The sequence below is a fragment of the Ooceraea biroi genome, chromosome 1 (assembly GCF_003672135.1).
Source record: "Ooceraea biroi isolate clonal line C1 chromosome 1, Obir_v5.4, whole genome shotgun sequence".
NCBI classification, from domain to species: domain Eukaryota; kingdom Metazoa; phylum Arthropoda; class Insecta; order Hymenoptera; family Formicidae; genus Ooceraea; species Ooceraea biroi.
Genome location: NC_039506.1, coordinates 9,607,644 through 9,628,657, shown reverse-complemented (window position 1 = coordinate 9,628,657; position 21,014 = coordinate 9,607,644). Strand labels below are relative to the sequence as shown.

Genomic DNA, 21,014 nt, shown 5'->3' with positions numbered 1-21,014 from the left:
CCGGAACTCGTTTCCCTCTCTCGCATTCGTCGTCGGGAGGGCCGGAAAAAATTTCCCGCTTTTTGCATCCGTCGCGAACTTCGTATCGCTCTTTCTCACACGCGCGCGCGGCTGTTATTTTTCATTACGTCAAGGAGTTTCCACTCACCGTGGTGCAACGGGTCTCCCGTTTGAGAAAATACATCTTTATTTCTGGACGGCGAAATTGATCGTGTACACCGGCACGTTCCATAAAATCCCACCAAAAACTGTCGCGTCCGCAGCTGCATACTCGTCGAGCGGATAAGTCATAGTGTAAAAAGTCAATTTAACGGTACATGTAAGGATGGTAGTATATTATAGCGAAACGTTGCGGAACGCTCGACAATTTTTGTCAGTAAGTCGGGATCCATTTTAAACTGTCAAGGCAGTTCTCGAGTCACGAGCGCAACAAAGCTTCAACGCGGCTGAAAAACGAAACCTTGATACTTAGGTAAACACAAATAATCTTTACGACTACGACAGTTTACGAGATATTAATTTCGTGCCTAATTACCGAGATACGTAATATGGGAATTTAAGACATTTATATTAGAAACTTCTTCTAATGTAAAGAAGAAGAATATTATAAATAGAAAAAATTAGAAGAAACTTATAAATTGAAAAAGTAAACTGAAAGTTACGATTAATTAACGTTACAGACTCGTTTTTATTGGTTGAGTATTCATATCAGTTAAAGTTAGAAAGTTATTGGTACCGAAATGAGGTTTAAATAAGTTTGCCATAAAAAATAAAGAAAATCTCGCAGCTTCGTTAGATTCGAGAATTTCTTTAATGTCTGCTCGGAAAAAACGCGCGAACCAAGTCCACATAATTTCAAGTTGCGGGGAATCGCGGAACGTCGTTGCGAGTTTATAAAATTACCTGCAAAGAAGTTATGCATCCACGTGCAAAAAGTTCAACAAGCGAATTTCGTTATTTAAACGCGGAACAATATTTTTTTATGCGAGCGAGAGCAATAGCAAGCCGGGCCGGGAGTGAAGCTATTTTTACGGCGAGCGTCTCAAGCGCTCCGCGTTGCAGAGCGAGAGGAATTTAATAAAACGACTCGTAATCACGCTTAAGCAAATAAATCCTCGCGATGAGAGAACGTAAAAATCGCTGCGCCGGATACGCTCGTTCGGATAAATAAGTGTGGATGCAGGATATAAAGACAACGAGTATAGTATACGTTCGCTCGTCCAATTTCATTAATCCAAGCCGACATTTTCTCCATTCGCGCCATTCTCTTATCTCGAAAATTTACAAACTAAGGAATAGCTCTATCTTGTCTAACTTCATTTTCGCAACGCTATAATCCCTGACTAGTTTTACGTTCCTCGTTTCTCTTGATTGGCTGTGCGCCGTTAAAATATATTATAGACAGCACTCGGCGATGAAGTTAAAGAGATTTCTGAAAGTGCACACCGTATCGTATTTTCCCCTCGTCACTCATAACAGCGTGCTAGAGAAAGGAAAGGGATCGACACAGAATTGCATCCTAATTCTCGCAATATCGCCGAGTTTGAAACATTGGAACACATTCCGCTTAATTATAATTCGTCGTAAGTACGGGGACTCGCGGGTGGAGCCTGCATCCGGCGTGATGCTTGTTCATACACGTTATGAATAATAATGAATGATAAATTACGAAGAATTCGTTTACAACGCGCGCGCTCGCGCGCCCGTTGGACAAGTTAGTGCGGCGAATTAAATTAAATTAGTTCACGAAAGTAGTTGCAACCCTCGCGATGTGTATCTCGTAAACATGAAGTCCGTACGGCTTATGTACTCAGTACGATGAATAAACAGGGCTATTTTATTGCATGTTCACTTAAAAAATATTATGCTTTTACTCATTCATAAAAAGCATTTTAAAAGCTTTAGTGAACAATATTTTATTTAGCTATCATTGATATAATTATTATTAATATAATTATTATTATTAATTCTTTTAATCTTTCTCATTCATATAGAAGTATCCATTAAAAATTTCCATAATTTAGATGATAATTCTCAATTCATTATAAATTATTGATTTTTGTACGTGTGAAACGAACAAATAATTAATGCATGTGATACTTGAGGTAATCCCAGTTTATCTCAATAGCCTCTGAATATATATAAATCCTCTGAAAGAACAATTTCGAAACAATCTCAATGAAACTGCGATCGATGAAATCGATTAAAAAAATTATATCAAAGCTTAAACTTAAATCGAAGGAAGAAATATTTCTGCGCCAGTTGATGGGCAGAGAAGCATAAACAGCAGATGAGTAAATGCACTCGAATATTTAAGAACCGTGCAGAATGCGGAGGCACCAAGTGCAGCATCCATCGTCTTCTCACTCCATTCCTCAATCTTCTCTCATTTATTCCGCGCCCGGATTAGCATTAATTGTGGCGAACTACTGCGAACGAGAAAAAATGCGGGGCAACCTGGGCGCGTCAGCGAAGCATCTGGCGAAGCTGTCGTGTGTTTTAGTTAAAATGCATTATATCAGAATTTGCATTACTTTACTCGGAACGCGCCGTTAACTTGAAAACTTACGAGTATTCAGAAGAAGCCGCACATTCAATTTCTTTCATTTATATTTGTTACCGAGTGCATTGCATTCGGAGAGCTCTTAGAGCTTTAGTATATAATAAAGTTGCAACTTTTCTACGTAATTTACTTTGCCGCTGCTAATCCCAAAAAGCGATTACAATTTTCACTTTGTTTTCTACAGCTTAGAAAAATCTTAATAAAATACAAGTTTCTATTATTTATGAAAGGAACTACCGATTATTTTCAATAACGTCAATTTTATGTTTAATGAACCTAGAAAATAAATAGCTGCGGGTTTAATTTCAATGAAAAGGTGGAAGTGTGCTTCCAACGGATTAAACGAGGAATATTTGAATTTGCACAGACAATCCTTTGTTAGGCGTGTATGGCGACAAAGTTTCTCGCAATTATACGGAATAATCGGTGTCACACCGCAAACTACTTAAATATACGGAAGCTATTCACATGGCGGTATAACCAAGTAACTTCAAGTACGATATCCTTCCTTTGTATACGTATGTGTGTGCGCCATGTAGAACATTACAAAATTACAAGATTCTTACTAAATATACACTTATTAAAGAATTCAATATTGCTCCTCGGTCTGGTATTTGTCAAAGAAATACGCTCGGGTATATCTGTATTCAATTCTAGCTCATGAAAAAGGAGTCTCTTCATGAAGAAAAGAATCTCTTTATAAAGAATATATCTTTCTCGTTAAGTTCATCAAGGTATTGCGGACTCTCTGCAACATGTATACGTACGGTTTCAGGCTCGCATTCACGCTTGTGATTTAATTAGTGAATCGCTAATTGCACATAAAAGATTGAAAAAATTGTGTCACGATTAATTGAGTACTGCGTGAGGGGGTTCATATGCGACATCATTTGCAACGCGAGACAAATCTTTGTTCCTGGCAATGACGTCGAGACACGTTGAAAAAACACCCAGAGATACCCCGGGGTGGTTTCCGATGCAACTCTCTTTCTTTCTTTCTTTTTCTCCTGTTTTCTTTTACTCTTCCTCTATGGCTTGAATAACATAAAAGCGTTAAATAAAAGTGACTCAGTTTACACACGGGGGCATCGTTCGTATTCGCTCGCCATTGAAATTCTCCGCAATTACACGGGACTACTGTTGCACATGCGAACTTTCTTTCACGGTGTGTGAGCACATTCGAACCGGTTTAATACTGATGGAATTTCTTTCTTTCCGAAATTCGCTGACAATTTACATAAGCTGCGACTTCGAGCTTGCCAGAAAACAGTTACGGAGCTTTCGTATTTTTTAACACTTCGATCGATCCACGAGCTACTATTTAATCCTTCGAATTCGAATAAATATATGCAAAAGAATGCGCTACAAAGAGGCTGAAATCTTCTGACGCGAGAAAAAGACAACCATGTTTACATTTAAAGTAAATTAAAAGTATTTGATAAATATATACAAAACTAATTAAAAATGAACGTGAACAATCGTAGAAAGTATTTTTGATTTTGAAGAAAGTATAATAATGATAGTCAAGAGGAAGATTTTAATAAATCTTTCTCTTAAAATAGATCAAATTAGTACGCTTGAATTATGATTAAAACAATAGTACTCAAATTATAATACTAATTATAATACAATTGATCAGATAAAAATAAAGTCAAAAATTTACACAACGATGTAACATTTGGCAGGAGTAATAAAAATAGATAGTGATAGTCGGCTAATTTCTCTCAAAAATTGCAGACTCGAATTCCCTTATTTCTCGTAGAATCTCGTCAGGAACAGGGAACACGATCCTCCGAAATCTTTTTCTCATCTTTCGTGCAATGGCGGTGAGCGCGTTTTAGCGAGCTATTAATCAAACTTATGCTCCTTTTCTTCTCGATAAGGAGAAAATGGTGAAAGAATTTTCTCAAATTACAAAATGAAGTTCCACTACTTCGCACTTTTGTCGGTGGGAAGAGGTCGATCGTGCACTGCCGAAAAACGCGTTCACAATCGGTGAGATCGAGCTGACTTATACAGGAAGGAACGTTCACGTCGTATGTCATTGAAATTCCCCGCAATTACGCGAAACATACGGCCGAGAGAGCATTACCAATGGTGCAACGGACGACTTCTTCGGCATTCGAGTGCGTGGGAGCCGATGTAATATGGGTCGTTCTTGCCATCTGGGAATCTCGTCGAGATCCCACGGCGCTGATTTCTTTCATCGGTTACCGCTTTGAATTTAGAGTGCCTGCTCGGCCGCCGTTTCCAGCAGATTCGTTTGAATCTCGGGTACTTTCTGCTTGTGATTGTAAATTAAATCCTGACGACATTTCTGCATCGCGTACAGATCTATGTGCCCGTTTCTGAAAACTCCAAAACCCATGTTCGCCGTTCTTCCAGAGAAATATTAGATTTTCTTGCCAGGAAAAAATAGATTAAACTATAAGATAATTTATTATGATAAGTTAATTGATTGCAACTTTTCCAAGTTATTGCTGTGTAAACGTACTGATAAATACATAATCAAATTTAAATGAAGAATAAAATTGTTTATTAGAAAAAAGAATATCGATTAAATTAAACTTTTCGAATGTACTTAATTATTATTAGACTTATTTGTAACTTCTATTGCTTTAATAATGATAGCCCAAAATATTAAAAGTAATTATCAATTTTGACAAAAATTTTCAATAAGTTACTACTATAATTATATTATACTAATAATTATCAATTTAAAAAGTTATATTAGTAATATAATTATAGTAATAACTTATTGAAAATTTTTGCCAAAATTGATAATTAATTTTAATATTTTGGAATATTAATAATAATTTCAGAAAGAGTTGTTTTTTTACATATCGTGATGAAGAATGATATGTATAAAATCTGTCAAAAGTATTGAAGATTATAGTGTCGATCAATGTAAAGAAATCAATGCATAAAAAAATATAAAAATTTGTAATTATTCATAAATGTGTCCATTCTACAATGCTTTTTAGATAAATGTATTTTTACACATATAAAAAAATATCCTGAATATAGATTGGATCCGCGCAAACATAATATACTTCACGAGCGGTAACGTTGACAGTAAAATATTGGTGTCGTTATTATTTGTTGCGTGGACACAGCATTATCGATGATACAGAGCGAAAAGCGGCAGTGTACGAGCTTGTAATAAAGTTGCAAAATAATAACCATAACGTTATCAGCAAAATTTGTATATGTATCAAAGACAAATTGCACCGATATTATCATCCGAAATGTCGTGTGCAACGCCAACATATTACCACTCTCGCCTCTGTTACACATGTATTTACATTTGATGTATCTACTCTATAAACGTAAAATCGAAAATTATCTTTGAATTGAATAGATAATCCCTCAACATACACAAAAATATATTTAGCACTATTTGCACAGAAACTACAATAATATTTCAATAATTATTCTTTACGAGATCAGTTTTCCGAGCGTCAAATCTCACTTGAGTTTTTGTAAACAATTTTAAAAAGAAAGAATTCTAAAATTGCAACACTTTCCAAAAGAAAGTGCAGAGCTTATCCAATATTCATTAATGGAGCTATTTTTTAATAAAACCGTATGCGAGTCCAATTTCGAAATTCTTGCTTGCAGCATGCTCGATGGAATAAGATTTCGAAATTGAATTCACGGGTCTTTTGCAATAAGCCGCTTAAGTGATACGAGAATCAAGCACGTACCAGAGAACAGTGTAAAATAGATTGACTGGATCAACGTTTAATCCTGAAAACCGATCAAACGTTGGACAGTCCTGGTTTTAACAATGATCGAGATGCATTGCGCATTTAGTCGACAGCGCAGCCCGTTCATTATTCACATTCCTCTAAAATACAATCAAACTACTTTTCAGCTATAGCGTAATATTCGAAAAAGATTTCACTCCGTCCTCGATAGTCGGTCGGGCTTTCGGTTTTTCTGTATCGTCATATTCGATGGATTTTCATGGAGCATGCGACAAAATCTGGCGTAAAATCGATATCGGGCTAGCTCGTTAAGCGCCCTGTGAATAGTGAAGAGAGAACAATAACAATGAGCCACGAAGAAATTGCGTCGCACGACAGGTGATACTTCCCGGGCCTCGTAATTGCAGGCCGTTTCAATTCGCGAACAAAAGCTCGCACCGGTATAAACACGAATACCCAAACTGAAATTACGATGGTCGACAGAAGAAGAAAGTTAAAATACAAAAGAACGAAGGAAAAGAGCGACAAAGGAGGGCAACGCGCGTGAAAAGAGAATTTAGAAAAAGAAAGAATTAACGTATGACAGAAGTAAAAAAGTAATGAAGAATGAGAAGAACAGAGAATACTGGTGTAGAACGCGAAAAAAAAAGAACCGTGCAAAAATTGTAAAGAGAGAAATGTAAAAAAAGCACGAAAGAGAAAAAAGAGAATAGGCAATAGTAATAAAGAAAATAGCAAAAAGGAGAATTGTGTTGTGAAAAGTAAACAGGGACAAAAGAGAAACGGGGGTGTAAAGCGTGGAAAAAAAATGGGACGCATGAACGACGGAATAAAAGGAGAGAGGAAACAACGAAACAACGAAAAAAAGGAGAAAAGGAGTTGCACGGTGAGATGCGAAGGAAAGCTGTGAGAAAGAAAAAAATAAAAGGTGCGGGAAGGAAAGAAGGAAGGCGGGATAAAGGAGAGTTACGTGCTTGATGAGTGCAGCCGTTTTTTTACTTCAGGCGGGATGTAGTGCGGAGAAAAATCAGAGAAGAATGCGAGCAGGAGCGAAACGGAGAGTGGAAATAAGGAATAGAATAGATAAGGCGAATATAGCCAGGTAAGTGAGGTCTAGAAAGAGAAATGGAATGAAAGTGCAAGAAATAGAATGCGTAATGAGGAAAAAGAACCGCGTGCTCGACTATTTTCCACGTCAGTTTTATATTACAACAAAAAGTGTAGAAAAGAGAGAGAGGGGGAGAGGGAGAATTGCAAGAAAGCTCGAACACGAAGTACCTATGGCGAGGAGAAGTACAGATGAGAAGAAAAGGGGATAGAAAATTGCACGCTCGACGAATGTGCCGTCTGTCAGCTTTATGCTCAGCTCGAAATCTACGTTCGAACGAATACCCGCGATGGATATGAGGGAGAACGGAAAATCTCGTGCTATTTCGCGAAATGAAAATGCGGGAGTTAAATCGATAAGCGAAGGCACGGGGATGTCCCGGCTGGTCGAGGAAACTACGTGTCGGGTTTATTGAATGTTGTACTCTTTTTCCGATTACTCCATCCCCCATGAGGCTTTTTGCTATCCTGCTCGCTGCGATCACGCATGCACGTTAGTCGTATTACGATCGATCTGCAGCCTCGTAGGATACGAGGATCAGTAGATATTCCTTCGAGCGTGGATATGTGGAAGCAAGTTACGATGGTTGTTGGTTGATGAGATCCTAATAATCTGAACCTGAACCACTGAACTGTTTAGAGCTGTTCAAAGTTGCTCAATGAGAAGAAGCATTTTGCTAAATTGAATTTCCAATTTGTGCGATAGACGAGAGAAGATAATTTTTTTATTCAAATTTCTTAATTAAACGTTTCCTTAACAGAATTTTAATCCAAAATGAGATTGTCTATTAATAATGACTTATTGATTAAAATTCTATTTTCTATTTGTTAGCAGTATGATTTAAATATTTTATATCTATTTTCCTCTCCATATTAACTCTGATATAATTTCGGTGTGTTTAATCCTGCTAATGTTCTGGTATAATTTATTCAATTTTCATCACATCGCTAATGGACAAATCTTAAAACACCTAAACGGATACGACTAATTGCATGCTGCGATTTGCATTTTAGTTGCGTACGTATGATGCGTGCACATTAATGCATATTTAAATGAGCTTGCATATCTAGCAATTACGTAATAAACAGACCTACAATGTACTGACCTAACTAGCATAATAGTGTCCGAGAAGCATCGTGCGGACATTCTGGATATTTGGATAGACAATAGTGCATCTCGGGGACATTCTGTAAACGTTTGGAACACTTAGGGATACAATGGCATGCCTAAGGCGTTTCCTGAAGATATCCGCAAGCCGGACAGCTTGCGCAGTTAAGACACGTGTCGAGAAATTGCAAGTGTGTATTAATGTCACGTCATTACATGGTACTAATAATACTAGAACCTTTCTTCAAAATATGCCTCGGAAAATTTGCAGTATACGTGTTTTGTATTGTTGTTGAAACGAAATCATGATATTTCAAGTAGTAGTAGCTCATGATAGATTGAACATTTAAAGAAAAAGCACAAGTGAATATTAACGTAAAATAGATTAACGTAATATAATAAAATAGATAAATGGAATTCACAGAGAAGAAGTGATTCTGAATTATGAGAATTATAGTACAGACACTTCCTTTGAAATCATTAATATTACATTCCTTGCGAAAGCAAAACCTATTACTTCTCATCAAAGTTAAGTGATGCGCATGAAATCAGCAAACAACTGCTATAAGGTAACAGAATCGACGTTATCGCCGTTCGCTAACGTCGACGGGTCGTGAAGTGCATTTCGCTCGCGAGAGTTCAGGCATGCTTTGCTCACAAAAGGGCAAGAGATCGAGCAATCTCGCGCGTAAGTCGGGATGCATTTAGAATTTTAGAGAATGGAAAGACGCCCGTGAAAGCGTTCGCTTAGATATAAAAGAGCTTTGAAACGTTCGAGTGCATCGGAAATTTATAAGGGGGAGAGAAACTCACGATCCTTACCTTCTCTTGGTCGAGGACTGCAGAGAACGAACTCTCCCTGCCCCGAATAGCGGATTTATAACTTTTGCGTAATGCCGTTATCTCGGCCGTTTGGTAAATATTTTCAAGTGCAGGATTTCATTGCACTGTATAAATCGGACACGATATGCATCCACGAGGAACGATATCGCGATTTATGACGCCGGTTTAGACGACGTTGACGAAATGTCCGTTACAACGGAGTAACGCGTGCTAGCTTTCGACAGATCGTAAATCAGCACCGGCGTTGCATCATGCACGCGAGTTTTCTCTGACGGAAACTGAAAAATGATATAGTTATCGATTAATGCGCGGCTCGCGCTCGCGAATTCATAAATTATTCTACGAGCAATCGGAATATCGACCTGTTTTTCTGGATTTTCTGCACCGCGAAAATATATTCTGAAGCAGTTAGCCGCAGGATGTAACGAATAATAACTTACTCTTACTAGGACGGCATGTTTTATTCAACAAGTGAGATCATTTAATAATATTACTGCTTAGAAAATAGTCGAGAGATTATTCAGTGACAGACACATTTTTTTCGAATAGCGCTAACAATATCCGCTATTTATTACATTATTACTACGCTCTCTGCTTAGTGTTTAATTATTATATGAGTTAGTGATAGCTGGTTCTTCTTCTTAAAACCTTTTCCTAGATTACTTATTGTTAATGGATGTATATCAGCAATTTGCATGCGACATTGATAGTATGATAGAATTAACGATGCCTAAATGAATTACCGAAATTAGCGACTGCCGTTGCGTCGTCAGTTTAGCCGCATCCTCAATTAGGTAATTAAATATCAGATTTCGTCAGGTTGCACCTGCTCGTCCTACTTCATTTACGTAGTAATCTGCAAGTTTAGGTAATGGATCATAATGGATGGTTACGTAACATTAGAAACATCATATACCCCTATATTTGAATGAGTACGTTAATTTGCAGTTTGATAAACGATCTGTGCCGGTCTTGGGCGTCAGATCGACGAGAGTGGTATTAAATTTTCCGGTTTCTCTCGAATTGTGGGTGCTATGAGGAAAACGACAAGCTCGTTATCACGGTTAGACGATAACGTCATACGACGGATTTCGAGATGAGAACCTCATAGTTTAATTAGCTAAAACTTTGACGTTGGTGAGAACGTTTCCACCAGTAACAATCTATACTCGGAGGTAATTATATTTCGTTCCGTACGTCAGTAAAAGACGGCGTGGCAATTACCGTAGCAACTAGCTGTGCATCGTAATTGTTTAAATCTTTCATTCAATCTTCACTTGAGTTTTCGCTTAAGAAAGTGAGTGAAAGAGAGAGAGAAAGAGAAAGAGAGAGAGAGAGAGAGAGAGAGAGAGAGAGAGAGAGAGAGATTCAAGTTCTTGCGGTAACTTCTCGATTCAACAACGATACCGTTTGAAGAACCGATCAATCGTTCAATGAAGCACCAGAAGTCGGTCCAAGAGCTTGCAAGCTCGCGAGAATTATAAATCGAGATTCGATAATGATCCGTAATAGATGGTTTCCCCTTCTTTTCGAGCCTGCAAAAGTCGCTTGAGCCGCGTCGGAGGGACGATTATTCATGCTTACCACCTTCCTAGACGTTTCACGAATTAAGTCTTTCGACGTGCCGCGAATCTCGAGTCCGTTGGAGTTCATATCACGTTGAGACCACGGTGCCATTTGATCCTGAGGAGCGCCGGGTCAAGGAAGATCTTAAAGTGGAAATAGAAGTTTCATTTCTACTGTTGAATTAGTTCGAATGAGAGATCGCTGTCAAGAACCGATTATATATAAAGAGAAATCAATTTGTAAAACGAGAATTGTTAATGAAAAAAATAAAGACGGAATAAATTGACAGAAAATATTTATGATATTACTTTTTACAAAGATATATAATAATTTGATACGTGTGATGATTCGCAATTTAAACATAAATGTATATGAAATTCGATTTATAGATTATGATAATTATAATCTAAAACTATAAATGCTTAACTTTAGTAGGAAGAAAGTGACGTAATAAAAGTGCAAATATTTTATGTATAATACATATTGAATTTCTTTTTATAGATTCCAAAATGTCGATATAAATTAATAAAAAGTTATTAATTATATCAAGATACTTTGTAAGTTAAATTTTCGACATCGAAATAATCAAACTGCGTATTTTTATATTTTCATTAATTTTTCAACTTGTACCCTCTCATCCGAAAATGGATGTTACGTAAATACGTGCAAGTGTACATTTTTAATTCGATGTAGAATACTTTACGTTTTATTACAACGGTTATCTGCACTGCAGCAGGTGCGATATCGCTTCGTTCAATTACAATAGTGCGTTTGAAAGTTTTTTATCGCTCGATCGAGTGTCTCGAAGCGTGCCAGCTGCGCGATCGAGGATCGATCAATGGATTCATCTGTCTATCCCCGCGGCCTTCTGGTCTGGGATAACAGCCTATTTCCGTGATAGCGAATGGAAAGTTTATATACCGGGATATTGTGCGCAACACGTCTATCTTTGACGCGGCAGAGCGCGTCGCATAATTCATAAATAAATAAGAAACAACTTTTGATACAAGTTGACTGAGAAAAGCGCGCGCGAATGACGACGACGACGACGACGACGGCGATGGCTCGTCACAGTGAAGGGCTCCGGAAATCCCGGCGACTCTCCAGTTGCCGCCTTGTTTCCGTGTGACCCGCAGATCCTTCTTATTTTCCGACCTCCTTTCGCCGGAGTGCACCTACTCCGACCTTTTCGCCAGGCTTCTTTTCTTTTTCGTCTCTTGACTGGTCTCTGCCGCTCATGATTCCCCGGGAGGATGGCTTCGAAATTTTCATATATTATGCAAACATGGTTCTCTTTGACGCGGCGCCTCTTCATTTTTATTTACTCGTCCGTCTATTCCTGCTGTTTCATTCCATGTTGCATCGCTTAGTACTTTTCCATCCTGCATCTAAATTACATTCCGCCTTAATACCGCGGCAATTCGATGAGCGAATTTCCACATCTGCTTTGAGGTATGTTCTCATATCCAGAAAATACATCTCTCGTTGTGCAGCATAATAATTTTTCTGCAACGTTACATAGAATTCTTGGTTCTCTAATTATAAAAGCAGTTTCAAATTTTCCCCTCAATTAAAATCGTTTTTGTTTAAACACTCTTGTAACTTGCTTGGTATCGTGTTGCTTTCGTGTAAATGCATTGATAATATTTATACAACATTAAATATCATATCATTCGCTAATATAATTTTATTCTCAAACGGTTCTCTTGAGAAAACCGTTCACTCAATGCGAAATCTCGTTACTCCGACAAAGTCGCATTACTCGCATCGCACTCACCTTTTTCCGCGGAAATCAATTTCCACGGGCAGTATAGGGTGAGGGATGTTGGCTACATTTAAATCCTTATCCGCGTTTGTTAGCAAACTCGACCATAGTCTTCTCCAATATTTCTCGACCTCTCTCCGCCGCCATCGATTCGAGTATAACTCACTCGTAATGTCTCGTTCGCGTATTTATTATCTCATTTCCCATCGACGTGATGCCGCAAAATTCTCTTTTATCCTCCGTTATTTTTCGTGTACGCCGGTCGAGTGCTTCCGTACCTTCCCCGGGAACGTAAAATTAAAAATGGTACCCTGCGCAGATATTATACTTTTCCATTTAGTGTCACGTTCGCGTTATTAGTTTCGTCGCCGTGCACTTTTCTCTCCTTCTTCAGCTACGAGGAGATATTTTGCGGCTGCTACGCTCGTGCGCGCGCGTTCGCTAAATCATTTAAACATTTTAATGGAAAAACCACCGGTCAGCCATTTCTCCGAGCACGTCCATAATTCATTCGCACGATTCGAAATTTATATTTCATCGAGGAAACTGATCTCGTTCCTTTCGCTTTTACAATCGTGCAGCGGAAGCGTCTCCTCTTCATCTCCACAGATACAGATCTGAGAATAATGACGATAATGACCGCATCAATTCTTTTCTACAGGTCGGTTAATTAACGGGACGAACAGTTACATGGACTTACGGATATTTAATGTTTAACAAATGAACAGCGTCATGTTAAGAACTTTTACTAAAATATAAATTCCACACGGAAGAATGTGCAATCTGCAGAGTGAAAAAGGAACTGGGTTATATTCCATATTCTATCAGAGTTAAAAGTAGCAGCAGCACAACAGCGTTGTTTCTCACTACACGTAACGATGCATCTGCTTATTTTTTCTATTTATAAGCGAGCTAGAAATAACATTGTTATTTTTTCAGAAGAACGGTAAAGATGTACAGCTGCATCCGTTCCGTTAATAAGTTATTTAGGATACTGCAACCATTAATTCACCAGGAAAGTTGGCTGACCTCAGCTGTCGCGGATTATGCACAACGTTGCGTATATAATATTTATATTTCGCGCTTTTATTAAAGTTTTATTACGTGTCGTGCGTGCTGATAGTTCGCGATAAAACATTTCTCATACGTTTATTATGAACGGATGGATGCTTTATTATGGATATTGCAATACCGTAATTAATGTAACGCATTATAATAATTATCCCGCATTACGATATTATAATATCAAAATAACATATTATTATAGAATCGAAGCGTTTAATGGTTCTGTATGAGAAGTATAAGTAATTGCTAAATATTATTTTACCCCTTTATCTCCTTTTCAAATTCCCTCGTTTCTCATTTGCTCAATGTACCGAAGATATAGTCCGTGATTAGAGCGATTGTTCAATCAGTTTTCTAATCGCCATGAATGGTAATGGAGCTTCCGTTATAAGGCGCCGCGAAAACTTTTGCCGTGCTCGAGTTCGTTATGGGATACTTATGGATACTTTGCAAGAAGCAGCGGGAATCTTTTAATCCTCTCCCACCTGGTTCCCCCCACGCGCCGCGTTCGCAGGCCCGAATCTTTTTCGTCGATTAACGCGATTACATTAAACATGCAAATCCTCCGTGACGATCGAAACTTCGACGCGCAACTTCTCAGAGTGACAACCAATTCTCGACTTTTTCTGAGACACTTGGATTTGTCGTTGAAACTTTTTTACGGATAATCAGGTAGTAATCAAGAAGAAGGAACAACGGTATCAATTAGGATATTCGAAATGTGCTTACATATTAAAAAGTAGGCAATAATTGCATTTATAATCTCAACAGAAAGTTTGCTATTCTTGTTATTAAGAATAATTTAAATAAAGAATGTTTTTTTTATAAAATATAATGCATGCCAATTTATCTACGTTAACGTTTTCGCGTAATTAGGAGCATCCTCTGAGAACTCTAAATGAGTTCTGAACAAATTCCAAACGATCTCTCGTTTGCAACTGTTTTCCTGCTTTAGCATTCTTTTTTTTCTGAGCAGCAGTTTCCGCCTTTGTATATAATTTCTTCCCTCCACAATTTTCCCTCCTTCTGTAAATCTGAAAAGCCCGATTAGCCTTAGACTTTATGGTTCACCACGATTGACCAGAATTTTGAGTAAAAGTTTTGCCGCGCGTATCGGTTTCACCATTGATTCTCGCCACGTATTCGAATCGCCAATGTAGCGACAGAACAGTCGGATCGCGAATATAACAACGTATAATTTCTGGCGACCCAATTCGTTGAAAATGTAAGAGGATTATGAAAACGCGCTCACGAGAGTCTGAATGATTATTCGCGCCCTCGTGCTGGCGAACCCGAATAAATTACTTGTGGTTCCAGTTGGAACGCCACACCTCGCGATCGGATGCTACGTCGGATTGTGTGTCGTATATAAGTAGGATTTGTGAATTATTACGGTATTACGAATCCACGCCACGGATTCCCTAGTAACTTAGACCCCGAAGACGTCGTTCCACCTCTCACAGACATCGGCGGCGTAATGAGAAATGTAGATCACATGAATTCCTGGATATTAAAAATAATTTTCTATGTTACTTGATTTGCTATTGGGCATGTTATTATGCAGATTCTCATTATTTTTATCTGATTTGTGTAATTACTATTTATTTTATATTGTGTTATATTATTTTATATTTACATTATATTATTTTTATTGACTTTATGTTACTGTATTGTGGTGCATTTTATTGCAGTTTTATAATGGAAACTGAAAACTGACTCCGAACCGTAAATCGTCTCGTTACACAGTTTCACTTTTTCAGATGCTGCGTAAACAGATCGTAACAGCAAAGCCGAACTTGATACGCCCTCCATTTTGCGTTATATGCTCTTTGGATTACGTGTATTTGTGACGAACTTGACTCCGACGAGTTCTTTAACTGAACTTCAGTTAAAGCGTTTGGGCGCGATATGTAGACCCTTTCCGCAGCCGGTTTCCGATTTTATGACATGACCCGTCTCCTTTATGATGCACATTTGGCGGCATGTAACAGCCGCTTGTATTGCGTGTCCAACGTAAAACTGCAGTTCATAAGATTCGAATACAACGTGAGTAAAACGCGATACATACATATATATGCTAACGATATCGTAGCGCGTCGCTGCCGATTTATGGACGAGCGATACAAGATGTTCCGCTTGAACCACCGGTGCCATCGAAGTGCGTTTCGAACGAGCAACGATGCGGGCACATGGTCGCTCGGATGGAAAACGGGGATTTCGATCAACGAGGGAATACATAATTAGGCGGCCCTGTACGCTACTGAATCGCGCGCGCTTCACGTCGGCTTCCTCGACGATCTCAACTATCCTTGATATCCCTCTCGTGTATCAGGGCATCAAGCTCTTCTCCATTTGCGTTGACTGTCCTGTCAGTGTTCCATCTTCATACCTTCTAAAATGATCTATTATTAAGAATGTTCATTAAGAATCATACTTATATATCTGTTACCCAGACGTTGGTTACAATTCCTATCAATCTTTTTTTATATTCGCTATATTTCTAAGTTGTAACAATGCATAATTCTTAAACTCTTGTAATTCTTTAAACATGTGTGTGAGAGAATTAGATTTTATATTGGTAAATTTTCAGCAGCGGAATGGAGAGTGCATCTACCAAAGTTAATAGATATATGAAAGTCTGAGTAAAGATGAATCGCTTGTTATAATAATATGCCCATGATATTCTACAAATATTATTTATAATTTACAATAACGTGTAGAATTGCATGCGTTAATTACTTAAAACTTTTACGAGTAATTAAATGAAGGATTAGCTCAATGGACAAGTTACATAATAGATACGTGGAAAGCGTGATTGAATGAAACTCTTTCTGGTCATTTTGCCAATGTATGTTTGTCGTGTAAATATATTATTGATATTTCATTCGCGAGTAAATATGTAAAAGAACATTTCCCAGATTGCTGGGATTATTCTGGCAGTACTCACGAAATTTTCAATTGTGATCTTAACAAAATATTCTTTTATATCAGCAATGCAGATTGCATTAACGGAGGATTCAGGCGAATGCAAGTAATGCGATGAATAATCTGGCTTACGTACGTAACTACTATCTGTACTTTGCCTAATTACCGCATGAACGCCCATTCGTGCTCGATAACGTGGATATATGTGAGCGTATTTACGTATCGTACCTGATAACGCTTCTTGTTGCATTTTTTATTTAATTAACTAATTACAAGTTTCGCAATAATTATAATTCTAAACACACGTGTCGTTTAGTTTGTTAGTTTAAAGTGTCTTCTTTGGAAATGTACAATAATTTGATAAATAATTTATTCCATATTTATGAATTACAAGCATAAGAAAGTTACTTTCCAAAATTTACTTTTGACATTATATGAAATATTATTCCGGCTGGGAAAGAAAGAACGAGTGAGAGAGAAAGAAAGAGAACAGTTTTAAACTTTAAATTCTATTTATTGTCAGTATATATACAAAAAGATTTCTTTTATTAAAATACAACATTAAATTTAAAATGATATAGAAATATGTATAAAATACAAATGTAATCAACATTTGTGTATGTCTCTTTTAATTTTAGTTTTATAAATTCTCATGTAAATATTCACAGAATACCATAATGTTGATTGTTGCAACATTAGATCCATACGCAATTTTGATTTGCATTGCTAATATAAATATCAAGCTTGAAGCACAGCCAAAAACCTCTAGCAGTTCTACCAATTCCAGCGTTTACCGAGGTCCACGACAGCAGTCCTTGATTACAATTGTAATTGGCTGCTTACTGGTGGGTTTTCTGATTTTACGTTCTTTGCGAAAGTACTTTCCTTGTATTTTAATTTCCAACATCTTCAAATTAAAATACGACAATTAAAATAGGATTACGATCACGAGAGAATTGCTTTGCGCGAACAGTGTTTACAACGCGGTACTCCAAACACTCGGAGCTTATTTCGACATTTGAAAGTTTTAAAACAAGATTTTTTTGTCAGACGAGATGTGCAATTTATCTTGAAGGATGCTCCGCTTTTTCCCGTCGACACCTGTCCCGAACTTTCCGAAATTTCTCGCGCCAACTGGAGCTTAAAGCGAAGTACGTCGTGAGTGTCTCTCGAGCGTTTTTTTTAACTTGTACCCGAAACTATCAGGAGGAAAATCTTCGGCAAGTACCGACATGTTAGCCGTGCAAATAAAATTTACCACCCAAGTTTGCGACCGAACTTACTTAGTACGATGAGACGAGTTTCAGAGTTTATCATCGTATGCATCTTTTAATAGGCACGAGTAGCAGTTCGATATTACAGGAAGAAGATATAGATTCACAAGGATTCCTCAAAGTTTTAGAATGTTCTATTATTGCAGAAAGAAATACTAGATATATAATTATAAATAAAGATTATATGTATATGTATTAAATATATGTATATATATTAAATATATGTATTAAATAAGATTTTTTATTTATACATTATTAAGTATAATACATTTTACATGTATTTTTTAATATATAATATTATAGCATAAAGAAATTACATAGATACAGAATTCGGAAAATAAAGAACTATTTGTATAATAATCTGCAATTTACACTATATATACATGAAATATGTTGAAAAATTATTTCAGTTGTTAAGGTAATAGAAAATTGATACATCATCGATTAAGTCATTTCTAAGTGCGGCTTGGGACATTTCCCAATTTGAGTCGCCTAAGTTAGTGGAAGTTATGCTACGCTGCGCTCCAACTACCATGGATGAAAATTCACCCAGGGGTATTATGGCGTTGGTGTCACAGGGTCGAAGCACTGAAGACCTAACCCACTATAATTCCCTAGGTGACTTTAATCCATTGTCATTTAAATCATTTCGTATCACAAATTTTCTCGTATTTCGGTACTTTATTTGCCGTCAAATTGCTTTTAATTGCGTCGAAATAATCGAAAACTGACATTAATTAATAAGAGTTTTAGATTACATTTTTTAATGTATTAAATGTTACAAACTCCAAATCTAAATTTTGTAAAATGCTATATTTTATAATGGAAAGGTTAACAACAATGCTCACATATATATGTTTCTTAACTAATTTAGAACAAGTTAACTATAAGTTCGCAATGCATATCAAAGAATATCGTTACATACACTAATGTGAGTTTTCAACTGAAATAATTAGTTACTGAACGGCTTTTAGTTAATCACTTACAGGGATTAGTTGGTACGAAACAATTAAAACTATCTCAAAGAGGCGGAAAGCTATAATTCGCCATGTGCTCGTTTAATAGAAATCGCTATTAAAACTTCTAGCAATTTTCTCCGTAAATTCTATAAAACTTACCATGTTTTTGATATTAGATAAATAAAATTGTTGAGCAGATTATATTAATTTATCTTTCCATAACAAATAATTTGTTGATGAAGTAAAACGCAGGACAATTTATAAAATAGTACATTTATAGGCAGTTTGTAATCTGAAAAACAAAGAGAGAACTTTGTATATTGTATCACTGCTGAATGTACTTTATTATACATTACACTGTTGATTCTGATATTTGATGTTTACTTGCGTAAATGAGAGTAAAAGGAACAGAGACACAACAGTTATTAAATACCATTAAACATCAAAACAAAATTTAAAGCGATGTAACATTTAAAAATAAACGCAAAGTGAAATATTTACTGAAGTATACTGAAGCGAAAAGGATGCTTGAATATTGAACGTACAACTTAAATTAAACTTGTATAACGTTATAAATTATATAATTTACGTACTATAATTATAACTTCACGTAATTGCAATAGCATGTTTAATGTAGTACCACATAATTCATCAAAATTCAAGTCTCAATAAAAGTACATATATTGTTCATGTACTCCTGATTGATTTGCAACTTTCGTATTTGCACGTTTTCGCGAAGTAAGATCTCCTGATTCTGAAGTGAGCACATCGAGCAGGAAAAAGTAAGTCAAAAGATTGCTAACTATAGACGACTACGGAAAATGCTATGTAATAACGCTCACCCTCATGGTCGAAGCCTCACATGGTCCCACCGACGCTGAAAAACACCTTCAGCCTGCAGTGGATCCGCGTTTGTCACCCATTTGCCATACCATCCTCTGTCTTCCTCTGGAAGAACAAGCGATGTGGCCACTTGTTTCGCACGAGGCAATTCTCACACTCGACCTCGACCCTCAAGCTTCAATACCACAATTCCCGACACGAAATGTTCCTCGCACGTCCGAATTACGCGCTTCGGGCTTTCATCCGATCATCGCGCGAACAACGCGTGAGTTCCCACCTTGACACCTCGCCGATGTCCGCGGTAACTACTGAAGCAAGTTCACGAACGAATCGAACTAAATGCTCGAATGAATTCACGGATGATTGCAAGCGATGGCAAATGATGACAGTGGACGATAGCGAATCACGAAAGCTTCCCACGATCGAGCACTTAAAGAGGAAAAAGGAAGCTTGCGGACGGTAGAAATTTTTACACAACTGGCGAAAATCTCGCGGTGCTCGCTCCGCTTCGCAACGCCTTTGTGACTCGACTGCGGAGGACACGACCGACCGGAAGCTCGGACGCAAGCTCGGGAATCTGTGGAAAACGTGGCCACGAAAGCTCCCTTGCGCAGCGCGTTCGAATCGAACGAACGAGCAACCGGGTTGATGCGAGGTCGTGGCCCGGCAGCCGGCGACTGGCTGCTGCTAGAAAGCTCGCAAGCTCGAGCCAGTCGGCCTGGCTAGGCGCAAGCTCCCTGCTACGCGGCCTCGAAACACCCAAGCGAACACACCACCGCGTCACCCACCCTCCGTGAGAGGTTTTCTTCTGGCAAGTCGCGTCGCTGAGGAAAACGATGCCAGATATTCGGCAGCTTGCGGAGCTTTTAAAGTCGCGCAGGCTGCACTTGATCCCCCCGTTTGCCTGCGGTTCGCACACGATGTGACAGAGGTTGGAATTCATTAAAAACCGGCGTTATTTCGATGAAAGTGAATTTTGTTGTCTGCAAAAGTACGAAAATGATTTTTATATTTACTCATGACATATTTGCTCAATAAAAATAATACAGAAATCAAAATATTTTAATTAGATAGCAAATAAATTATGCGGTGGTTACGTGGAATAGAAAATTAAAATTATAGAGCTTTTGATCTTTAAGACATTTAGTAGATGTAATTCTCTGATGATGTTAGTAGTTTTCTTTTCTCTCTGGCGGGATAACAAAAGAAGAATTGGAAAAGCAGAAAACTTTTTTTGCAATTTCTGCGATGTGCTTGCAGGATAAATTACTTTTCCACGAAATGAC

General features: G+C 37.6%; 1 protein-coding gene across 1 annotated transcript in view; it reads right to left on the bottom strand.

Annotated features, from left to right (window-relative positions):
- The window catches only part of LOC105279966 (dipeptidase 1-like), a 95,105-nt gene extending 75,247 nt beyond the window's left edge, over nucleotides 1-19,858 (bottom strand). Inside the window, exon 1 of the mRNA XM_011340095.2 lies at nucleotides 19,728-19,858. Within this exon, the coding sequence (XP_011338397.1) occupies nucleotides 19,728-19,733 (6 nt within the window). The 5' untranslated portion in view covers nucleotides 19,734-19,858. The remainder of the gene's footprint in view (nucleotides 1-19,727) is intronic.
- Between the last annotated feature and the right edge of the window lie 1,156 nt (nucleotides 19,859-21,014).